Genomic DNA, 20,566 nt, shown 5'->3' with positions numbered 1-20,566 from the left:
TGTGACAGGGGACAGGTGGGAAGGCAGGCAGCTTTTGTGTGTGTGTGTCACTGCGAGGCGCGAGGTGGCCGAGACCATGTGTCTGACCTCTGACCTCCACACGCCAAACAGCGTCTCCCCCCCTCCCCTCAAACACACACACACAGAGAAACCCACGCGCCGTCTGTCAGCGGCCCCTGACAGGCGTGACCGAGGCGGGGTGGGTGGGCAACCGGGGGGGGGGCAGGGGGTGAGTTAGGGACCCCTCCAGCCATCCTAACCCCCACCACCACCCCTCTCTCTCTCTCTCTCTCTCTCTCTCTCTCTCTCTCTCTTTCTCACTTATTCCCCCTTTTTCTAATTCCCTGACAGTGACCCTGCACCCCCTCTAACACACACACACACATACACACTGGCCATGTCAAGTGCAGAAGACAGATACATCATCTGCCCTCCCTCTATCTCTCTCTCTCTCTGTCTCTCTATGCTATTAGCACTGATAGGATGAGTAGAGTAGTAGTAGTGGGGGTGGACTCCATCCTGCTGTCAAACTGCCCCCGGGGTTGAAGGAGTGCTTTGGGACAGTGGTCACTGTAACTTGGGGCGAAATTTGACTCTGAACTCCAAAAATGTAGAGATTATCAAAATCACATAACAGTCTTTTGTAGCTGTGTGAGAAAAAATAAAGAGTTTGGTCAAAAACCTGAAAATGTAACATAATTTGTGCGGGGGGGGTGGTTCACATATAAACGAGGTGGTTGGGATGGGTGGGGGGTTGAAAGGCCCCATGGCCAGAGGGGTTAGGGGCAGTCGAGGGGCAGGGAGAGATGGAGGGTGGGGGGGTGATAAAATTATTTTATGGGACCCCCCCAACCTTCATATGCTGAGAGGATGAAGGAGCCGGGGGAAAATGATGTGTGTGTGTGTGAAGGGGAGTGTATTACATTTAACCCTTCGTGTGAATGAAACAGATCCAACATTTTAGTGAAATTGTGTTTTTTAAATAGTGGAAAAGCAGCCGTTTGTGCAGGAAGTAGTTTTCATAATAGCTACACTTGCATAGGTAATGGTAGTACCAATACTAACAGGTGCAGTAGTCAGTAGTAGTATCAACACTATGTATCAGTACTTGTGATAGAGGCTGATATAGTTGTAATCGTTGCAGCAGCTCAAATGTTGGATGATGGTAGTTGTGGTAGCATGAGTAGTAATAATACAATACACTTTTTTACCTCATACTCAGTATTTTAGCTGAATGTTGCAACCTACAGTAATTAATAAGGTCGGTAGAATAAATGTGTGTAAAATACAGCTTAGGTATTCAATATGGAGGATAGTTAAAAAATGATTACTTTTAAAAACACCTTGTATTGTTGTTGTTTTTTTACGTTGATTTGGTCTTCTTTATCAGCAGGTAATAAAGAAGACCCTTTTTTTGCTGAAATTCTCTAAAGTAAATTGTGTTTGTAACCAAGGACGAGCTGCTATAGTTAACATAACTTCACATGTATATTTATTTCAAATGTTTCTGCTCCTTTTGATTGTTGTTGCATCTGAGAAATTTGCGTCAATAAAAATTGTATTCCAGTATTTTTTAACACACTCAGAACTATTTATTTCTGAAAGAAGACACATGACACACACACACATAGTTGGGGCTCAGCATTACCAGGAGGGTGCTGCCACCATCTGGTTGTTTTATGTAACTGCACCACCTCCACTAACAGGAAACTCAGTCCTTTTAGGAAAAATGTATTTCTCTTTTTATTAATGCAGCTGGAATATAACTTAAACCCCAGAAAGACATTAAGACTTAGAGACCTTTTCCATCATGTTCGTTTTTAATACCTAATATTGTCGCGAAATGACTGCGTGGGACGACATTAATTATAGAGAAGAAAAAAATGAATGAAGTCGACAAACTGAAAAGAAGAAGTGTGTGATGGAGTTTGCATCTCTGGTCAGTTTTTTATCCTCCTTCTCTTCATCTCTTGTCATTTTTCTTATATTTCATCTTCCCCTACGTTTCCTCGGGTTGTAAATGTTCACTGCACCGCTCCGTCTCTTTACTCTTTTGTCTCTCTTTCTCCTGCATCCCCATCCATCCTCCATTTTCCTCCTCCCCTCATCATACCTTGAACCTCTCTGTGACCCTGATGATAAGATTACCACACACTCACACACCGGGCTTCTATATAATTTCCAGTAAGCCCTTTTTCTTCTTTTGTTTTCAAGTATTTATTCTTTCCTTGTCTCACATTTCCTGTATCATACACAGAATGTGTATGTGTGTGTGAGCTCCATAGGGTATGAAGGAGGCAGTGAAGCAGCAGGACAGAAGCTATGGGTGTAATTACAGGGAGGAAGAGGAGGGGAAGGGCAGGGGATGTTAGCTGTGGTTTTATTAGGTTGTACTTTGATTATTTCCACGGCCTTCTGTCAGACACATTAACCTCACGCAGACAGAGCGCTTGCACAAAATCGCACAGAGCTTCTTTTTCTATTTTTAGCTCTTTCTTACCGCTTAATTTATTTATTTATTTTTTAAATAGATGTCTCTTCACTGCAAAAGTCCTTATTAAGCACCAGATAGACAAATTTCAGAGCAGTGTTTTGTTCCAAGATGGCGGCAGTAGTGCTGAGTAATGTCCGGTGCTCGGGTAAGCAGTTCCTCTGGCGTAGTTCGGCCTTCCACCAATTACTGCTGCGGTTCCCTGAAGTCGCCACACACAGGCGGCACATTGAGGGTAGTTAGCCCGATATCTGCCACGCTCCCTAATCCCAGGCCCACATATCCCTGGTCAATAAAGTTTACATTCAAAGAGCTAAATTAGAGGACGGTGTCATCAGTTTTGTTTCTTGCTTAGCAGGGTTTTCTCTCTATGTTTGCTATAACAAAACGGGATGAAAAGCAGAGTAGAAAACTGTTTTGTGTCTTCCAAAGGGGATGTTTTTAGGAACTTAGAAGAACATCTTTAGGTTTTATCTCCACAGTGATGTGTTTTGGATTTTACACAGCCAAGCTCTCAAAGGGGTTTCATCACCAATACAGGAGCAACAAGGTTATCACGGGACAATAGCACAACTACCTCCCCTTTCACAGCAACTGCTTTTACAAACTGCTTGCAAAGTATTTGTCGCAGTCTCGCCAGACTTCGCTCCCTATTCTTTTGAATTCCTGACGGCGTGGATCTCGCTTGAACTTTAACCTGCAATAGTACTGCAGAGCTGACCTCTCATTCAGAGAGCAGTGAGTGTTTGTGCTCTAGTTTGCGGATCTGAATGGTGAAAGAGAAAAAGCAGCAGATGACAACATGGATGTCTGATTCTCCAGAGAAGATATGTGTGTGTGTTTGTGGGTCTGTTTTTGTGTACTTTCATGGAAGAGCTAAAGTGGGAATGTACAGATTTTTTATTTTATTTTCAAACTGTATCGACTAAATTTGACTAAAATGATCAAACTCATTCAGTCAGTAGATTGTCATTGAACAAAATAAAGTTTTTGTTCGACTCTGAACTGCACCTTTTTTCGGTTGCAACTACCATATTAATTTGTTACAAACTTGAGTTTTCAAATGAGTACATAATAAAATCAGATTTGTTTTTTTCTGCATTTTATTCAACATTCATCGCTTTCACTGCTTTTGTGAAGAAAAATGTAGCTTTTTTATTATTATTAAAAAAACACTGTTATTAGAGAAACACTTTGCATTTGCGTGTTTGTGTTTTTACATGCAGTATCGCCTTATAAACCTCTGTGTATTTTCCATGACCCTTTCTAATGTGTACGTGTGTGTGTGTGTGTGTTTCATGCAGATATCAGGATGTCTAAAGCAGCAGAGGAGGAGAAGCCTGGGGCTGAGTATCCAGGGGACAGTTCAGGTACACACACACACAAACAGACACATATAAATACATATTTTATGAGGTGACATTTTATTTACACATGACCAATCATGATATATTAATGATGTGACAAAAGTGAATTAACCTGAGCAGTTTTCTTTTGTGTTTTTAAGTGAACGTTACGTCCTTTAAGTCATCGGCATGGTACAATTTCTACGACCCAGTGAACACACACACACACACACACACACACACAATACCTAATAAACGATCCCTCTGTGTTTCAGACTCTAACAGAAACAGCCCTGATGACCAGGTTGGTTTTATTCTTTTATTCTCACACTGACACTGATAATAATAGTTATACATGTGTGTAATACTTAGCTACATTAACTGAAGGAGTCATTATAAATGAAGTATGCGTGGCACTAAGTTTTATTTAAAAAAGACTCACATTATCATCCTCATTATTGTCACATGTAAAAATCATACACAGATAAACATATAGTGAAACAAATCTAACAAATGGATGAATAGAATAAAAATGAATAAATCTAACAAATGAAATAGGAACTGCAAGAAACTACATATAACATATTGGTTATTGTGACTATAAATTATACAAATAATAACGTATAGATAAATTAATTTATCACAAAAACAATATCTGTATTACATCCTCACAGAACGGTTTATGTTACTTTTATGTTTATTTTAAGAGTGATTTGATATTAAGTGGGTAGTAAACCAACTGCTTTCTCAAATCCTGCTACATCAATATTAAAGTGAACTTTGTAACGGTGTTATTTCTTAACGCTTGCATACATTAAACATACTTCTTTCATATTAAACAAACTAACAGTATTTTAAAAATATGAACTCACAGAATCTTTAGGAACTCTGCCCTCATAGCTCAACAGTTATTTTAGCTTCATGTGGATTTCCACTTCTGTTGCTGTTGATGTTTTAATAACTGATATGCAGTCTCAGCCCATATGAACCTGGCCACTCTCCACAGTCTACAGGACGGTGTTTCATCTGATAATGCGAATGTTGTGAATGTACGTAATTTTTTTCCTAATACTTGTGTGTGTGCTGCTGCAGGTCCAGCCGATGAAAACAAGCCCCTTCAGCATCTCGCCCACACCGGCTGGCAGCAAGGTGGGCCAAATTTGATTGTGTGTGTGTGTGTGTGTGTGTGTGTGTGTGTGTGTGTGGTTATCTGAATACGCTTTTAAAAAACGGGAGAAGTAGAGTCATTTTCTCATAGACTTCTATACAACCAGAGGAGTCGCCCCCTGATAGTCAGTAGATAGAATGCAGGTTTTTAGGCACTTCAGCATTGACTTTACTTTGAACTTTTGTGTTTAGTGACTTTGGTGCCCAAGGTGAGAGATACTCTTGTAGGCAGCACTAATTAAACAAAATGTGTCTCTGCCTGTCTTTACTGAGAAGCAAAGAGCCCTGAGTGAGAGATCAGGGGTCCCACGGTCATGGAGTAATAGAATTTAAAATCTTATTTTCCCAGGTTTAGGAAAGGCATTTTGAAGAGAATTTAGTTGTGTGTATGGGAATCAATTTTTATTTTCTGCAGTCGATGACACATGACACATTTAAGGACAATGCATTGACTGAGCCTGTACTTCAAGTGAATATAAACATAACCAGCTATGAGAGATTGAAAAAGTTGTCTCTTTAATTTTCATGCAATAATTATAATTTGGAGCAGTTCTAAATGTTATTGAGGAGTCCTGGACTAGTGTGTTAATGTTGTCAGTGAAAACGTGAGGGAACCCTGGAGGATGTGAACGAAGTGGCAGTGAGTGATGGACAGGTAAAGATGCAGTACAGTGTGGCGGTGATTGATGGGTAACGACAGCCAGAGGTCAGAGGTCGGCAGCGTTCCTGACAACTCGAAAAACGAGGAGGACGGGACGAACACTTTAACCTGTGAATCAGCAGTGAGCAGCAACAGACGGAGCCTCAAGCTCATAGAGTCAAACAATGGCGCGCTGATGAAGTCTTTTTTTTCTCTCTCTTCTCCCGCCCAATCTGGTTTGTCTTTTAACGCCTCTACATTCAGAGAAACCTGTTCCCCGATTTGATGAGACGTTTGTGAGATTGGGGGCCGAACTGTTTCATCAATATGCAGCTGCTGAAAGTCTGTTGAACGTTTGTTAAATACAGAGAGCGGAGGCGGACAAATGCTAGAGATACAGTCTGGAGTTTGCAGGTGCACAATGGCAACAAAAAGTATGCGTTAAACCAACTTTGGTTACTGATGTGTGCACACTTTTCCTAATTTTACGTAAAATGCAGCCATTTATGTTCACAAATAGTTGTGTATTTTGTGCTACTGGTCTACCTCTTACTCTTATTCGTAAGATGAATCATTTTTGGGGTCAGACTTTCAAGATCTTTAAAATGATTTGCGCACCTATTTATTAGTTATTCATTATTTGGACTGTAACAACAGGAACCTATTTTACAATTTTCAAATTGGGTTTTATTGTGTTGAACGTCTGCAATCAAACAGACATTTTTGTGACGTGTTTAGCATCAGTTTGATTCAGTGTCATGGGCGTTGCTGACAGAAAATGTCCCTTTTGTGATCTTCTTTAGGGAAAGAGCGAGGAGAGCTCTGAGATGACCCACAGCACCATCCCTCCTGCTCCTCCTGCACCTCCCTCCCAGCAACAGCAGCAGCAACAACAACAACAACAACAACTACAACTACAACAACAACAGCAACAATTACAGCAACAGCAACAACTACAACAACAACAGCAACAGCAGCAACAACAGCAACACCACCACACACAGCTGATGCTGGCTGGCAGTCAGCTAGCAGGGGTGAGACAACACACACACGCTATGCACACACAGCAAATTGTCTTTAGATCCCCCCCCAAAAATGTAATAATGCAAGTTCTTGGCCAACATGGCGACTGTCCGAACAGATTTCAAAGCTGGAAGGTTCCCCTCAGAAAATCCAGAGCTATTGGATCTTTTCAGTCACTTTATTTCATCTTAATAAATTGAAGTGAAGCACTACTTTAAAAGAAGAGCTACATTTTTTATTTGAAGGACAGTGTTGATGAGTTTTTTTCTTCTTAAACAGTCCCAGTCTCTCTTGAAATTCTAGCTCAGCCCTTTTGCTCTTCTTTGCCTTGGTTTATTTTCTCTGGTGTGTAAGGTAGTGAAAGAAGAGGTAGCTGCAGTAGTCCACATATGTGTTGTTAAATGCTCTATGAATGTAAAAAGCAGCCTTGGTATGAGTGTCATTTTCGGTTCTTAAAGTTAAGCTGAGAGGAATGTTGTGACAACTGTTGCGCACGGGAAAAATATTCAGTAAAGCTACATAACAGCCCTGAAGGACATGAAAGCACGCAGGAAGAGAAATACCTGAGTTAAATGTTCTGTAAGTTAAGTGGATGGCTTCTGTCGCTTGTCTTGGCTGGCATGCTTTTACTCTGTGCTAGCAGATTTGCCTACACCTCTGTTCCCTGGAATGCTCAGCTGACACTGCTCTTTGTTCTCTCTCCTGACTTTTTCTTCATGTCTCCACTCGTGTCCCCATCCATTTCATTCTTCCTCTCTTTTTTTTGTCGTCACACCTTGCCCTGTCCTTCACATTCCCTTCCATCGTTCCGTGCCTCCTCGTCATCTCTTCCCCCACCCACCCAGCTTGCGGCTCTCCTCCCGGCCCAGCAGCAGCTGCTCCTCCAACAGGCTCAGGCTCAGCTCCTGGCCGCCGCTGTCCAGCAGTCTAACGCCGCTCATGCCGCCCACGCCGCTCATGCCGCCCACGTCGCCGCCCAGCAACAGGCCAACCAGCAGCAGCAGCAGAACCAGTCGCAATCCCAGCAGCAGCAACAGCAGCAAACCAAACAGGAACAAACCGTCCAAGTCCCGCCTCCACCGCAGCTGGCCCTGTCGCAGCCAATCCAGCTCACAGCCCAGGTATGAACCTCCAGCACTCTAATGAACAGTGTGTACCTTTTTACTGGAACCACCCTGATGGTTGATTCATGCACATGAAGATAAGCATCTAATCTGTGAGATGCAACTTTCAAACTTTTTTCAAAGACTTTTGTGTTTCCTTGTAGCTTGGTTTCTTTGTGCTGTGGACTGAAACATGTCTGTGTTGTTTTGTTGCAGGACATCCAGCAGCTGTTGCAGCTCCAACAGCTGGTTTTGATGCCGGGTCATCATCTCCAGTCTCCTGCCCAGTTCCTCCTTTCTCAGCCAGCGCAGGCGCAGCAGCAGCAGCAGCAGGGTGAGATCATCTCCTGGTCCTCAGTTCTGATGATTACTTTGAATACACACTTCTAGGCACAGAAAAGGGACTCTGAACTTACTAAATTTTTAGTTTTTAATCAAGAGTAACACAAACTTCATTTAAGAGCAATACATCTCTCTTTGTTGATTTTTTACAGCATGTTTTGTCCCCTACCTGGTTGCTTCACTGGTTAATTCATTGAATATTTTGATGGATTGCTTAGTTGGTTGATTTGGTTGATCTTCCTGTCACAGGTTTGCTCTCAACACAAAATCTGATCCAGCTACCTCAGCAAAGCCCAGGGGGACTACTGACAACTCCACCTCGCCTGGGACTCCAAGCACAGGTAGGAAATATCTGTGAGGGGAGGGGGGAGAGAAAAGAGAGAGAGAGATGAGAACTATTAGACCCTGACTACACTACCCGGTTTTCATTTTAAACCAGGGTTTTAAAACAAAAACGATCTCCGTCCACACATGCGTTTCAGCATCGTTTTCGAAATGATTTGCATCCAGACTTGCTCCACTGAAAACGAATATCACATGAGTATTCACGATCACTGAGCATGTGGGTGCCTGTGTAAACAGGAAGTACGTTGGTTGCTTGTTTACAGATTATTCGATTACACTACTCTTTAATAAAAAAAAAACCGATCCTGCTTGATACTTAAGAACTTCCTCCATAAACTGACACAAGGTAATGTTTTAGAAGTTTTATTTTTCAAACTTAGTTACAACACTGCAGGCCTTGCTCTATCTCTCCCACACAGACATCATATTTACTTTAAAATGACCAGTTACTAAACGAAGTTTACTAGATTATGTGTCCATACATTTGGTCAACACACGTCTCTCCCTCGTTTCCTCGGTTTCGTTCGTTGGTTATTTGTGATGTTCACAATAGTTGTGGAAAACAAATTAAGCATTAATTAGAAAAGGAACGTCCTCCGTTTTGTGTCTATTGCTCTCCTCAAAGCCTCAAACCGTGACTGCAGAAGTCCCCCCCGGAGGGCTGATAACGCCGCTGTACACGCCGCTCGCTAATCGCTCCAATAACAGCTGCTTCCTCCGCATGTCGGCAGTAGTAAGATTATTGAATGCAGAATTTAACTGAACAACAGCTGCTAGCAAAGAAAAAAGGTCAACAATGCCTGTAATCTGATATCCATGATGAATTAACCTGGTAGTCGATCGGTAGTCAAGGCTGTTGTTGATGTTTTCTTCTGGAAAAGGGTCACGTGGTAAGGGCGTGTCGAATCAGGAAAGGACACGTTGTAACTCCTAAGACCCAATCAAATAGCGAACGCGGATGCCTACGTCATCGTTTCCAAACTCATCGTTTTCCACCATCCACACTATCAGGGAAACGCTGCGTTTTCAAACTTATCCGTCCTCGGGAGCGTTTTCAAACTCCTCCGTTTTCGGTGCCCTAAAACTCCGGTATAGTGTGGACCCCTCAGTGCAAACGCAGCAAAAGATACGCGTTTTCAAACAAAAACGTGGTAGTGTAGACATGCCCTTAGAGTCAACCAAATGATAACACAAAATAAACTGAATGAGCTCCTCTCTGGCTGTAAAAACAAGGAACATGTTAAACTCAGGAACATGTTAAACTCAGGAACATGTTAAACTCATGTTAAACTCAGGAACATGTTAAACTCAGGAACATGTTAAACTCAGTACAGACTGAAAACTCTCTTCCCCGTAGAAACAGGCCGATAGAAGAAAACATGGTCGGTGCTCATAAAGAGAATGTGCAAAAAAATGTACACCTGTCTGAAAACAATTCCTCACAAAATATAATAATAGGCAGCCACATTTTTATAAAGTCAGGAAATAAAAAACCTACAAATCGTACTAAGTGGGAAATGGAAGAACATTTTCATTGGACAGTTTGTCTCTGCCTGTCACGACATGAGGGAATCAGACTATCTACATCAGTCCTCACACCTATTTTATTTAATAATCAATAATTCAGCATGCATGCACAATGATTGATCATTTGCTTATTTCCTTTTATTTCTCACATTAATTGTTACATTTGTTGTTCATGTTCAAAAGGTACCTGGGTTTCCTTGCAAAGAAAAAACAGTAATTTATGGTCATGCCAATAAGGCTAGTTGAATTTGAGAGAGAGGGGGAAAGAAGGGGGAGGTGTTGACTAAGAAATAGAAAAAGAGCCCTTTGGAAACTACAAAAGTGGGACTTGTTATTTTTACGCCGATGGAATCTCTATTGAATCTCTGCACCGCGAGTCTTCTGACAGACTGACATTCACCGCTATCAACCGTCATCTGCCACAAACCACCTGCTGAATGCAAAACTCCATTTTCATGCTCCGCTTCAGGAGACACGAGCCACTTCATAGTTTAAGCAAATAGCTGATATCTGCTGGATAAAGGCAGCTTCTTTACATAATAAGACGTAGTCTCCGAGTCCAACAGGGATCTTGGCTTTTGACGGATCATTCACATGGCTCTCCTCGTGTCCTCGGCCTTTATCTGCCATAACGTGATGCATGAATGCATCCCCACACACCCAAAGGGCTGTTATGGATTTTTTCATTAGGCCGTGATGAAGTCATGTCAAACGCAACGGCGGGCGTCCCCTGCTTGTCTGTGTATTTTATGCACAGAGATGGAGAATGTAAACGAGGCGTGCGGCAGCAGATACCGCGCATTGTTTCTGGTCAATTAGTCGATACCCCCAAAGCATGCTGGGGCAAATTTCTGCTTCCTGCTTCAGTTGGCCTAGTGGCGAGTTTAGGGTTAAATTCTACATTCGAATATTAGATTCATAGCATTTTTATCCTGTGACTTTCTCTTTTTTTGTGCATGATTCCTGTCTAATCTATATGATTTGTCAATGCACCGGCGTCACATTCATGTTTTTTATGCATGTTTATTCAATTTCAATACCAGGAAAATGAAAACACAATCAATTCAGAGAATGTTTTTACAATGCCTTGACAGCTCTGTATCATTTTGTAGTAGTAATAATAATAACTTATTTTATATTGCACCTTTCACAAACAAAATTATAAAGCACGTGACAAAAGTGAAGAAAATCCAAAACACAAGATGTAAAAAACCAGATGAGACCAACCTGATAATAAGGTCTTCCTGATGTTACAGAGGGAGAAGAGCAGTGATGTGGTCGGTGGAAGCGGCGGTTCCATAGTTGCCACCGGCAGCAGCGGTGCCCTGACGTCAGTAGGAGCCACCTCAGCCTCCAGTTCCTCGCTGACGTCCGGATTGACTCCCGGAGGTCACGGGGGTCACATGGGGGAGGAGCCCAGCGACCTGGAGGAGCTTGAGCAGTTTGCCCGCACCTTTAAACAGCGACGCATCAAGCTGGGATTCACCCAGGTAAGATCCGACAGGGATGAGCGGAAGGTGGAGCGGAGTAAGTCGCATCGGTCTCAGCTCTGTTTCTGACTTTTGTTTGTCCGTCTCGGCCAGGGGGACGTCGGCGTGGCGATGGGCAAACTGTATGGCAACGACTTCAGCCAGACCACCATCTCCCGATTCGAAGCCCTCAACCTGAGCTTTAAGAACATGTGCAAGCTGAAACCGCTGCTGGAGAAGTGGCTGAGTGATGCAGGTAAACAAGGAGAAACTTATCAGAGCAGGTGCTTAACCCTTTAGACTGTAGACACCGGTCTGTCATCAAGAACATGGAGAAGGCATAGAGGTTTATTCCTGGCAGTCGATCATTTAGCATGAAAGTAAGCACCAGTAAGCCGAGTATTAGAGACATTATAGGTAAAAAATATTAATAATAATTATAGAGTAATGGAAGGGGGGGCATTTTTAGAGAAAAAGATTGTTTTCAAGATTTAAGTTTTAGAGAAAAAACTCACATATTGCCATCAAAAAAAAGAAAGGATATTCTCCAAGTCATAAATTTGCGCAAAAAAACTGAAACTCTGTTTTTTGTTCAAGTAACCACAATGCTTCTCTTTGAATGGTTGGATCAACCATAATGCACCACAGGAGCCGCCGAATATATTCGTTTTAGTATTAAGTTTTCCTCTGAATATTACCCCCCCTGCCAAGGCTCCAAATTGTCTTTATTATTACCTAGAATTGCCCTAATTCACCATCATTTTAAATGGAAATTATTGTAAACTGAAGACTCCCAATGTCTCTTTCTTGAAAGACTTATTCAATCTTATTTGATGATAAGACATTTTGATACTTCTATAAAACAGACATTTATGTAGAATTTCCTCCATTTAGCTGACACAGATTACTCAACTATACTGTTTGTCAGCAACAGCTCTATAAGTCAAAAGTCAGCTGTTATTTTTTATTTTGTCATCACCATAGGAGTTATGTGCAAAAAAACACAATGTTTGTTTAACTTCAATCAAACCATTCCTGTCTTCACTGTGTGCTGTTTTTCTGTGTTCTCTCTCGATCCCTCCCTCCGACAGAAAACATGGCCATAGACAGCATGCTGCCCAGCCCGTCTTCTCTCTCTTCCCCCATGCTGGGCATCGAGGGTCTGTCCGGCCGACGCAGGAAGAAACGCACCAGCATCGAGACCAATGTGCGAGTGGCCTTAGAGCGCAACTTCTGCATGGTAGGAGGACACAGGAAGCTGTATCTGTCAATCTGACACAGAGCCACAAAATGATATCAAGTCATTCAAAAAAATCCTCTCAATGAAATGTATACGTTTAACTGATATCTGAAAAGTAAGGTCTTCATTGTAGATCTTCAAGAGTGGAGTCTCATCTCTCATTGTTAGTAAATAATAAACGTGATAATGAAACAAATCCAACTATTCGAGCAAGAAACACCAAACAAAGGGATTTTAAGTGCCTTGACGAGACAAAAGGTACCCGAACAACAGCATTAAAGGTGTGATTTGTCAATAAGTAGGATTTGTCTTTAGCAGGTTGTAAACACAACATTCAAAGCTGTGTTTACAAACCTTGTGCTTCCAAATTTCGATTCGATCCCGATCTCGAAGTCTGAGCTGCCGATTCCGATTTTTTTTCCCTTTAAGAACTATAATCGAGAGCCAAAATATAGGCAAATATATTCATTTTTATTAGTACTAGCTTTATCTTCTGTATATTACCCCCCCTACCGAGGCTCCAATTGTCTATGTTTAGTATTACACTATAACAATGTTAAAGACAAATCATTTGAGGTACCCCAGGTGGGCAGTTAAGGGTAAAACCGGATTGTCACTGTTTTTCTGAAGGCAGCCCACATGGGGTTTCAGGATCTGTCCAATCACTCATCCATCTGATGCTTTCCCTCCTCAGAACCCGAAGCCTACCTCGGAGGAGATCCTGCTCATGGCGGAGCAGCTCAACATGGAGAAGGAGGTGATCCGCGTTTGGTTCTGCAACCGCAGGCAGAAGGAGAAACGCATCAACCCCTCCAGCAGCACCACGCCTCCCTTGCCTAGCCAGACCTCGCCCGTCATGACACACAAAGCCCCCTGCTACAGCCCGCACATGGTACAGTCCACTAGCTCTTTCTCCACTGCTTCTTTTTGTTGTTGTTGGTGGTGAAGAGGGATTTCTCCTTCACAGATGGATTTGGAAGCTTTTCCTGATTTCTCTCTCCCTCTCTCCAGATATCGAGTCAGGGTCTGTCCCAGGTCACCACCTGCCTCAGCACAACAGGTGAGCTCAGTTGTAATTAGTGTTTGTGCTCGTGTAGAGTCTTGTCAACAAATTATTAAAGGTCAGAGCAGCGCTTCCCAATTGCGTTTTTTTCTTTTCTTGGGAAGCCTGAGTTCTGTCACGGGGAGATTCAACTACTCCTGTCGTTATTTGGAAGAAGTTGCAGTTTCTGTACCTTCGGAGCCTTTTCTTTTCCCCGGTCTGATGAAACACTGAAGGATCATCACTTTGAAGAAAATGATTTCCGTGAGAGGCAGATTGAAATAGAAAACATGATGTTTTGTTGACGACAACGTGGAGGCACGGGCCCCATCTCGAGTTGTTTACCTCCATGAGTCACATCTTGTCCTTGTGATTTATAGACCTCAGAGCTACGGTGAGAGCCATCCCAGGCTTCACAGATATGACAGATGGCCTGACAGGTAACAGACACAGCTGGAAAATTTATCGGCCCGTTGAGCCGAGGCTAACACTCTGCGATCGCAAACCTCCCTCTCCGGTCTGCAGCAGACAGGAGTTAAAGAAGACGCTTGGGATCCTGACTGCTGATGAAGAACAGACAGGATCCTGAGCCAAAGTGTTTATAGTAACAACGCTGTGACTCAAACCTGCTGCACGGCGTCAACATCCCCATTCTCCTTCTTCTCTTCCCCTTTAGCCGCAAGCCCTTCAGCATCCTACCCCATGACCCCAGTCAGCTCGGCCGCGGTGGGGTCCACCTCTTCTTCTGTGACCCCGCCCCCTCACAGCACAGCCAGCCCCGCCCCTCCCAGTCTCGGGGCCCATGGGCTCAACACCGGGTAAGTGTTTATGCCTTTAAAAAGAATCCAAGATTTAAAACAATACACTTCTTTATTAAGTATTTAATTGTGCTCAGCGGCTCAACTTAGAAGATGGGTGCAAATACCCCAGAAACAAATACTGGGTCAACACGAAATGTGTCCACAACAATTGTATTATCTGTCTTTTAAGTCAAAGTTAAAGCAAAAGCCAAACAATGAAACACTCTCCAGTTTCTGCGTCTCAAATCTTCTCCTATTTATTACATTTTTTTTATATATATATATATATATATATATTGTAAAATTAATAAAACTGATTTATGATGATAATAGTAATAGCATTTGTTGCAGCCATAGATAAAAGAGAGAAACATTTTTTCTTTCTAATAAAAGCTGACTCTGGAAAAGTCTCATTTATCTTTCTGTATGAAAGCACAAACATCGTTTTCATGTCATTTTATTTGATAACATCTATGACTATCTATATTTTAGAGTTGTTGTTGTTGTTGTTGTTGTTTTTACACAATTTGTAGTGTTTGAGTCGTTTTCCAAAAACTGATAACATTCCACCACCTGCGATGAAAACATTTTTAACATGACACCACCTGATTCATACCTAGCCACATGCTATAGAGGAATCTATGGCAGTCAGCCGTTCAGACCGTTGCTACGACGGTCTACACACAGAGAGACGTGTGCAAGCTAAAGCATGTGATTTAGACACGGATAGAAAACATCAGCTGCTGCACAATAAGTAGGAGAAGCTGCTGATGACTCAGTCGAAACACAAGATGAGTTTCAGGCCTTCAGGTTCACTGATAAGTACATTAACCTGAATACTGTTTCTCTACGTGTGTGTGTGTGTGTGTGTGTGTGTGTGTGTGTGTGTGTGTGTGTGTGTGTGTGTGTGTGTGTGTGTGTGTGTGTGTGTGTGTGTGTGTGTGTGTGTGTGTGTGTGTGTGTGTGTGTGCGTGTGTGTGTGCGGTCGGTCCATCCACATTTCAGGAACACAATGATGGGAGTAAGCACAGGGATGAACCAGGCCCTCATGGGCAGCAACCCGCTGGCTACCATGCAAGGTGTGTGTGCATGTGTGTGTGTTTGTGTGCTTGCAGGCTGTCCACCTCCAGCCCAGCAAGTCTCCATTTCTAAAGACCTCTTCCCATTTCACCCCTCATCCATTCTGCTCAAAATGAATTTCCTCGCAACCTCGGACACCCGTAGCCAACAGCAAGCCCGGCCGCACGCTCCTCCTCCTCCTCAGCACAAACTTGTTGAATCGCTCAGTATGGTGAAAGATTCAATTTGATTCTCATACAAAAGCCCCGCTATTACCACAAAGTGACAAGAGCCCCTCGTGGCAAAGCTTAGGAGGTTGAGTCAGCTTACAGTAAACAGTTGAACAGGCACAATCCCCTCCTTCTTCAACACCAAGGCCTGTCGGCTAAATAACTAGTCTCCTCTCAAAATTCCCCTTTTTGAAGGAGGCGATCTGCTGCCGAATCAATTAAGCATCACAAATAAGGTCTGTCGAGCTCAGCTTTGAATCCCTTACATGATCCATCTCCCTATAGTGCCGAGTCAGACTCTCCCTCGCTCTGTTCGGTGTCATTCAGAGCCGGCAGTTCCTCCAGGCCACGTGGTGATGAGAAGGATACAGTCTGTTACAGGAACTGCAGCTCTGGCACTGCCGGGCTCCGATAGAGTTACGGACTGAAGGAGAGAAGAAAGAGGAGCCGCGGTGTAAAGAGGGTTTCTAGGGGTTGAAATTAAGTTGACGCGAAAAAAAAGGATTTTCACTTTGAATCCCCCTCGTGCCACACAAACACACACGCACACACACACATATGCCAGTAATGTTTACACTCATGGCGCTGTCATGGATAAAATCATTTATTTACTATCACACTAGAATTCAAAGTTGGCAGGTGTCCTTCTGACTGACAGACGGGTTTGTTCTGCTAGTTTGCCCCAGTAGTTCTGCAGAAAAGATTATTATAAAGATATTGACAATATAATGATGATGCGAAAAAATATTTTAAGATATCTAAAGCTGTCATTCCCAGACTGGGCCGAGACCCATTAATCAATCCTAGGAGATATAATAGAGTTTCTTCCAGTCTTTTTTTCAACATTTATATCTGCAGAACACATTTGAGCCACATGAGGGAGCCTGAATGTTTGTGTTGTTCTGATAATCGAAGCCCACTTATAACATTTAATATCTAAAATGAAAGGCTAGAGTACATTCTGTTTGTCTTACTGATGAGAGGAAATATTTACCTTGTGTGTATGTTTTCAAACACACACAAAACAATTATATCAAAAAACCTATATCTCTTTGAAATGACTGGTTAAGCTATTCGAGATAATATAAGGTGATGCAGAAATGGCAGTTAAAATGGTCAGGAATGTTCATTACTGCACAAATTTGCTCTTTTCTTTTATTTATAAATGAGGCCTTCTGAGAATCAGGTTTCAGCAGTTTGAGATATTTTTTTTACATGGCGATGCTTGGATTCGTGTGCAGATGGTCCACATGACGAGACGGAAGTTTCTTTTCACACTTTCACAAGCGTCCGCATCGATCCATTTCATCATCACGTGGAAGGGTGCTCTGACTGTGTGCATGTGCATGCTTAGTAAACAATCATGATCATCCTCACCGTTTTGCTGACTGTTATTTGTGTCCTTACATGTATCTCTGGTAACCGATGTTCCTGATGTGTTTACTGACTTCTCTCTACTTCCTGTCTCTTCCTATCTTCTGTATCTTCCTCCTTTTTCTTCATCCACTCTACCTGCTTCTTATCTGCCCCCATCCCTCTCTTCACCTTTTCTTCTGTCTTTTGTACATTGGTGCTGTGTCCCATCTCTGCTCTCTGTGTCCTCTTCGCTGTCTTATTGCTCTTCTCCCACCCTTAATCTTTTTCTACCTCGTCATCATCTTTGTGTTCATCAATTTTTCGACTTCTTCTTTCGATCCCTCTTGCATCTTTTTTTGTTTTTCATCTCTTCCCCTCCTCCTGTCTTATCGCTCGTCTTCTTGCTCTTCCTTCATCGCTGTCCGCGCTCCTCTTCCTCTCTCCTTCCCCAACCAGCCCTGGCAGCCAGCGGCGGTCAGCTTTCCATCTCCGGCCTGGAGGGGGGAGCGGCTCACATGCTTCTGGGCGGACCTGGGGGTCCCGCCTTACCCCACTCCCTCCGCCCCTCCCTCTTCCTCAACCGCCCCACCCTACTCCCCATGGTGACCGGCTCCATGGCAACGCCCTCCACGCCTGGCATGGGACTGGTCAGTGGCCCGAGGCTCTCCTTTTCCCGATCTCCCCCCTGGCGCCAGCGACCTCCTGAGCCCGACCTCTTGCCCCGAGGAGTCTGCCTCTCCCTGTTCAAGTCCCGCCTCTTTCTGTTCCTTCAGTGAAGCCTCGCCGCCGCCCCTGGGAGGGGCCATGGCCGAGTGATCCCCAACTGATAGCCAAAGTATCCCATCAGCGGAGGACGAGGAGGAGGAAGAAGAGGAAGAGTTAAAGGAGCTTTAAAAAATCTTAAATTTACAACCTCGCCTTTCAACCAAAGCCATCTCTCTGTCCGATCCGTCTCTGATATCGTCTCTTTCTCTGCGTCCCCGCTGAAGTCTTCTGAAGCCAAAAATATACACAGACGGATGACGGGAGGCAGCAGAGAGAGAGGGAGGATGGAGAAGATAGAGAGAACTGCAGAGCGGAGGGGGGGAGATTTGAAACCAAATAATGATCTACAGTTGAGAGGATGCACTGAGGAGTGGTTTTTTTGTTTTTTTTTTCCCTTGGCATTGGGAAACCAACAGCATGCTTTTATCGGCTGGAGGAAGAGACAAACTCGCTGAGGGCAGGGATGAGAAGCCAAACTGTGTGCGAGAAATGGGAGGCAAGAAGAAAAGACTTGTTTAACAAGCTCGGAAGGTCACGTAGTTGCAACCGAAATTAATAAAAACAAAGAAAAGATGCTAGAAGAGAAACACACACTTACAAAGATGAAAACCAAAATCTCCAAATACCAAAAAACTGTAAACCAAAAAAGACAACAAACAAAAAAAAACAGCAAACGGAGAGAAAAGCTTTAGTTCAAAAAGACTTTTGCATCTGATCTGTCCAGGTTCAGTTCAGTACTCCATTCTACTTCACGCCAAGCATTTTCCATTTCACTCAGGACTTCCTTTAGTCTCATTTTCATTTTTTACAAAACATCTATTTTTCTATTATTTTGTATTTGTCGCTCTTTATTATATTCCTCGCCAAATGTAAATGTTTAAGCTGATCCCACATGCAGGATATCTACCTCTCTACCTTTATAGCGTTACAGTGATGAACATACCTTACATTAGAACAGTGTTTGTTTAACCAGCCTGGAGTGGCAGACAGGTGGGGTTTACTATTACAATTACAATAGCATCGGGTAACATGCTAATTACGTACCAACTGTAGTTTAAAACTAACTTTAAAAAGCTGGTATTCATTAAATACCTACCATTTGGCAAAAGCCATCCTTCTGGCACTTCAATAGAATGAAACAAAGGGTACATGTTGGAAAATCTCTTTTGACCACAGTGAAAATTAATATATTTGTCAATGTATATTTGTCTTGACAGTTTGTCTTTAGCTCTTTTTATTTTCATCTTGATTTTCGGTTCAAAATTAACCGAAAATCATGTTTTTTCATCATCATTATCAATATCTCTTTAACATCTGCTCAAACTGAAGTGTACAGACTCAACAGTTCTTCTACTGCCTACAAAGAGGACACTAGAGGCAGACGTGGACGGTCCTGGGTTTTTATTCAGCCTTATTTGTTCTCCTTTATTTATCCTCGCCCCATACACCATGCCCATGTCATCCTCCAGACCACTCATCTACCACCAGACAGTCACTCTTGGAAACCAAAGCATCGCCTCTGGCAGCGCTGTCTCTTGATTCGCCCGGGAGACACGAGTGTCCGGATAAAAACCTCAGCAGAGTCAAAGGGAAAACACACACACACACACACACACACACACACACACACACACACACACACACACACACACACACACACACACTACAAGCATAAGAGTCCAAACCAAAAAAAAAAAGAACAAAAGAAAGAGGTGAAGCACCGGCGTTCCCCTCACTGCCCCAAACCCCTGCCCTCCATCCCTCCCTCCCATCTGCCCCTCGCCTTTGTCTCCAAAGATCAGATCAAAGGGCCAGAAGAAAAGAGGAGACGAAGAAGAAGCGGTCAGGAGCGGAGGAGCCAAAGGTATGAAAAAGCTGCAGGGGCGAAGCATAAGAAGAAGAAGAAGAAGAAGGAAGAGTGAGCAGGAGGAGGTGCGCTCAAAGCGGCGGACCAAATAACCAAAAAGTAAACCCAAAACCAAAAGCTACTACTACTGCTACTTATTATGTGTGAGTGACTGAACCGTAAAACGAAACCAAATACAAACAAAGAGAGGGAGGACAAGGGAGACGAGGGGGGAGTAAGGCCCTGTCTGTCCGTTTGTCTTTAGCTGTGATTGCCGTTCTCGTATCGACAGACAGAAATCGTTCCCCTCCCTCCCCTCTGCCAGCGAACCCCGGCTTTGTCCTCACTTTCTTTTTCCTGGACGGATAAAAATATGGAATAACCTCAACAAACTGACTTTGAGAGTATATATATATATTTTTGGGGATTTGTTTTTGCTTTCCATAATGTGTCTGTTAATGATGTATGGATTTGTCTCATTGCTTTCTACTTAATATGCGGCGGGGGGGGAGGGAGGGAGTTGCTGGGTTTTTGCGACATGTTGCCTACTTTCATATCTTCTTGTCTCTTGGGTTGTGCTCTGGGTTTTTTTTTCCTCTACGTTTGGAAATAACTGTGAAAATGTAGCTTCCAAGATAAAAGACAACATTTTTATTTATTTTTTAAGTTGATCCAGAATGTTGTGGAAAAAACCAAAACTATAAAAAACCAAAACCAAAACTTTTTAGACATAAAACCATACCAAATAGAACAACCAAACCAATGCACAAAGTAG

General features: G+C 42.9%; 1 protein-coding gene across 1 annotated transcript in view; it reads left to right on the top strand.

Moving 5' to 3' along the window:
* Positions 1 to 17,996, top strand: part of LOC129097601 (POU domain, class 2, transcription factor 1) — a 58,407-nt gene extending 40,411 nt beyond the window's left edge. The window contains 17 exon segments of the mRNA XM_054606501.1: positions 3,796 to 3,861; positions 4,113 to 4,141; positions 4,930 to 4,986; positions 6,448 to 6,678; positions 7,513 to 7,788; positions 7,987 to 8,104; positions 8,362 to 8,453; positions 11,241 to 11,474; positions 11,568 to 11,709; positions 12,545 to 12,693; positions 13,388 to 13,585; positions 13,705 to 13,751; positions 14,349 to 14,400; positions 14,402 to 14,553; positions 15,541 to 15,614; positions 17,637 to 17,862; positions 17,864 to 17,996. Coding sequence (XP_054462476.1) covers positions 3,796 to 3,861; positions 4,113 to 4,141; positions 4,930 to 4,986; positions 6,448 to 6,678; positions 7,513 to 7,788; positions 7,987 to 8,104; positions 8,362 to 8,453; positions 11,241 to 11,474; positions 11,568 to 11,709; positions 12,545 to 12,693; positions 13,388 to 13,585; positions 13,705 to 13,751; positions 14,349 to 14,400; positions 14,402 to 14,553; positions 15,541 to 15,614; positions 17,637 to 17,862; positions 17,864 to 17,996 — 2,276 coding nt within the window.
* Positions 17,997 to 20,566: the final 2,570 nt, after the last annotated feature.

This window comes from Anoplopoma fimbria, chromosome 10 (genome assembly GCF_027596085.1).
Source record: "Anoplopoma fimbria isolate UVic2021 breed Golden Eagle Sablefish chromosome 10, Afim_UVic_2022, whole genome shotgun sequence".
Taxonomy (NCBI): domain Eukaryota; kingdom Metazoa; phylum Chordata; class Actinopteri; order Perciformes; family Anoplopomatidae; genus Anoplopoma; species Anoplopoma fimbria.
The sequence above is the reverse complement of the archived record's forward strand: the minus strand, read 5'-3'. Positions and strand labels throughout refer to the sequence as shown.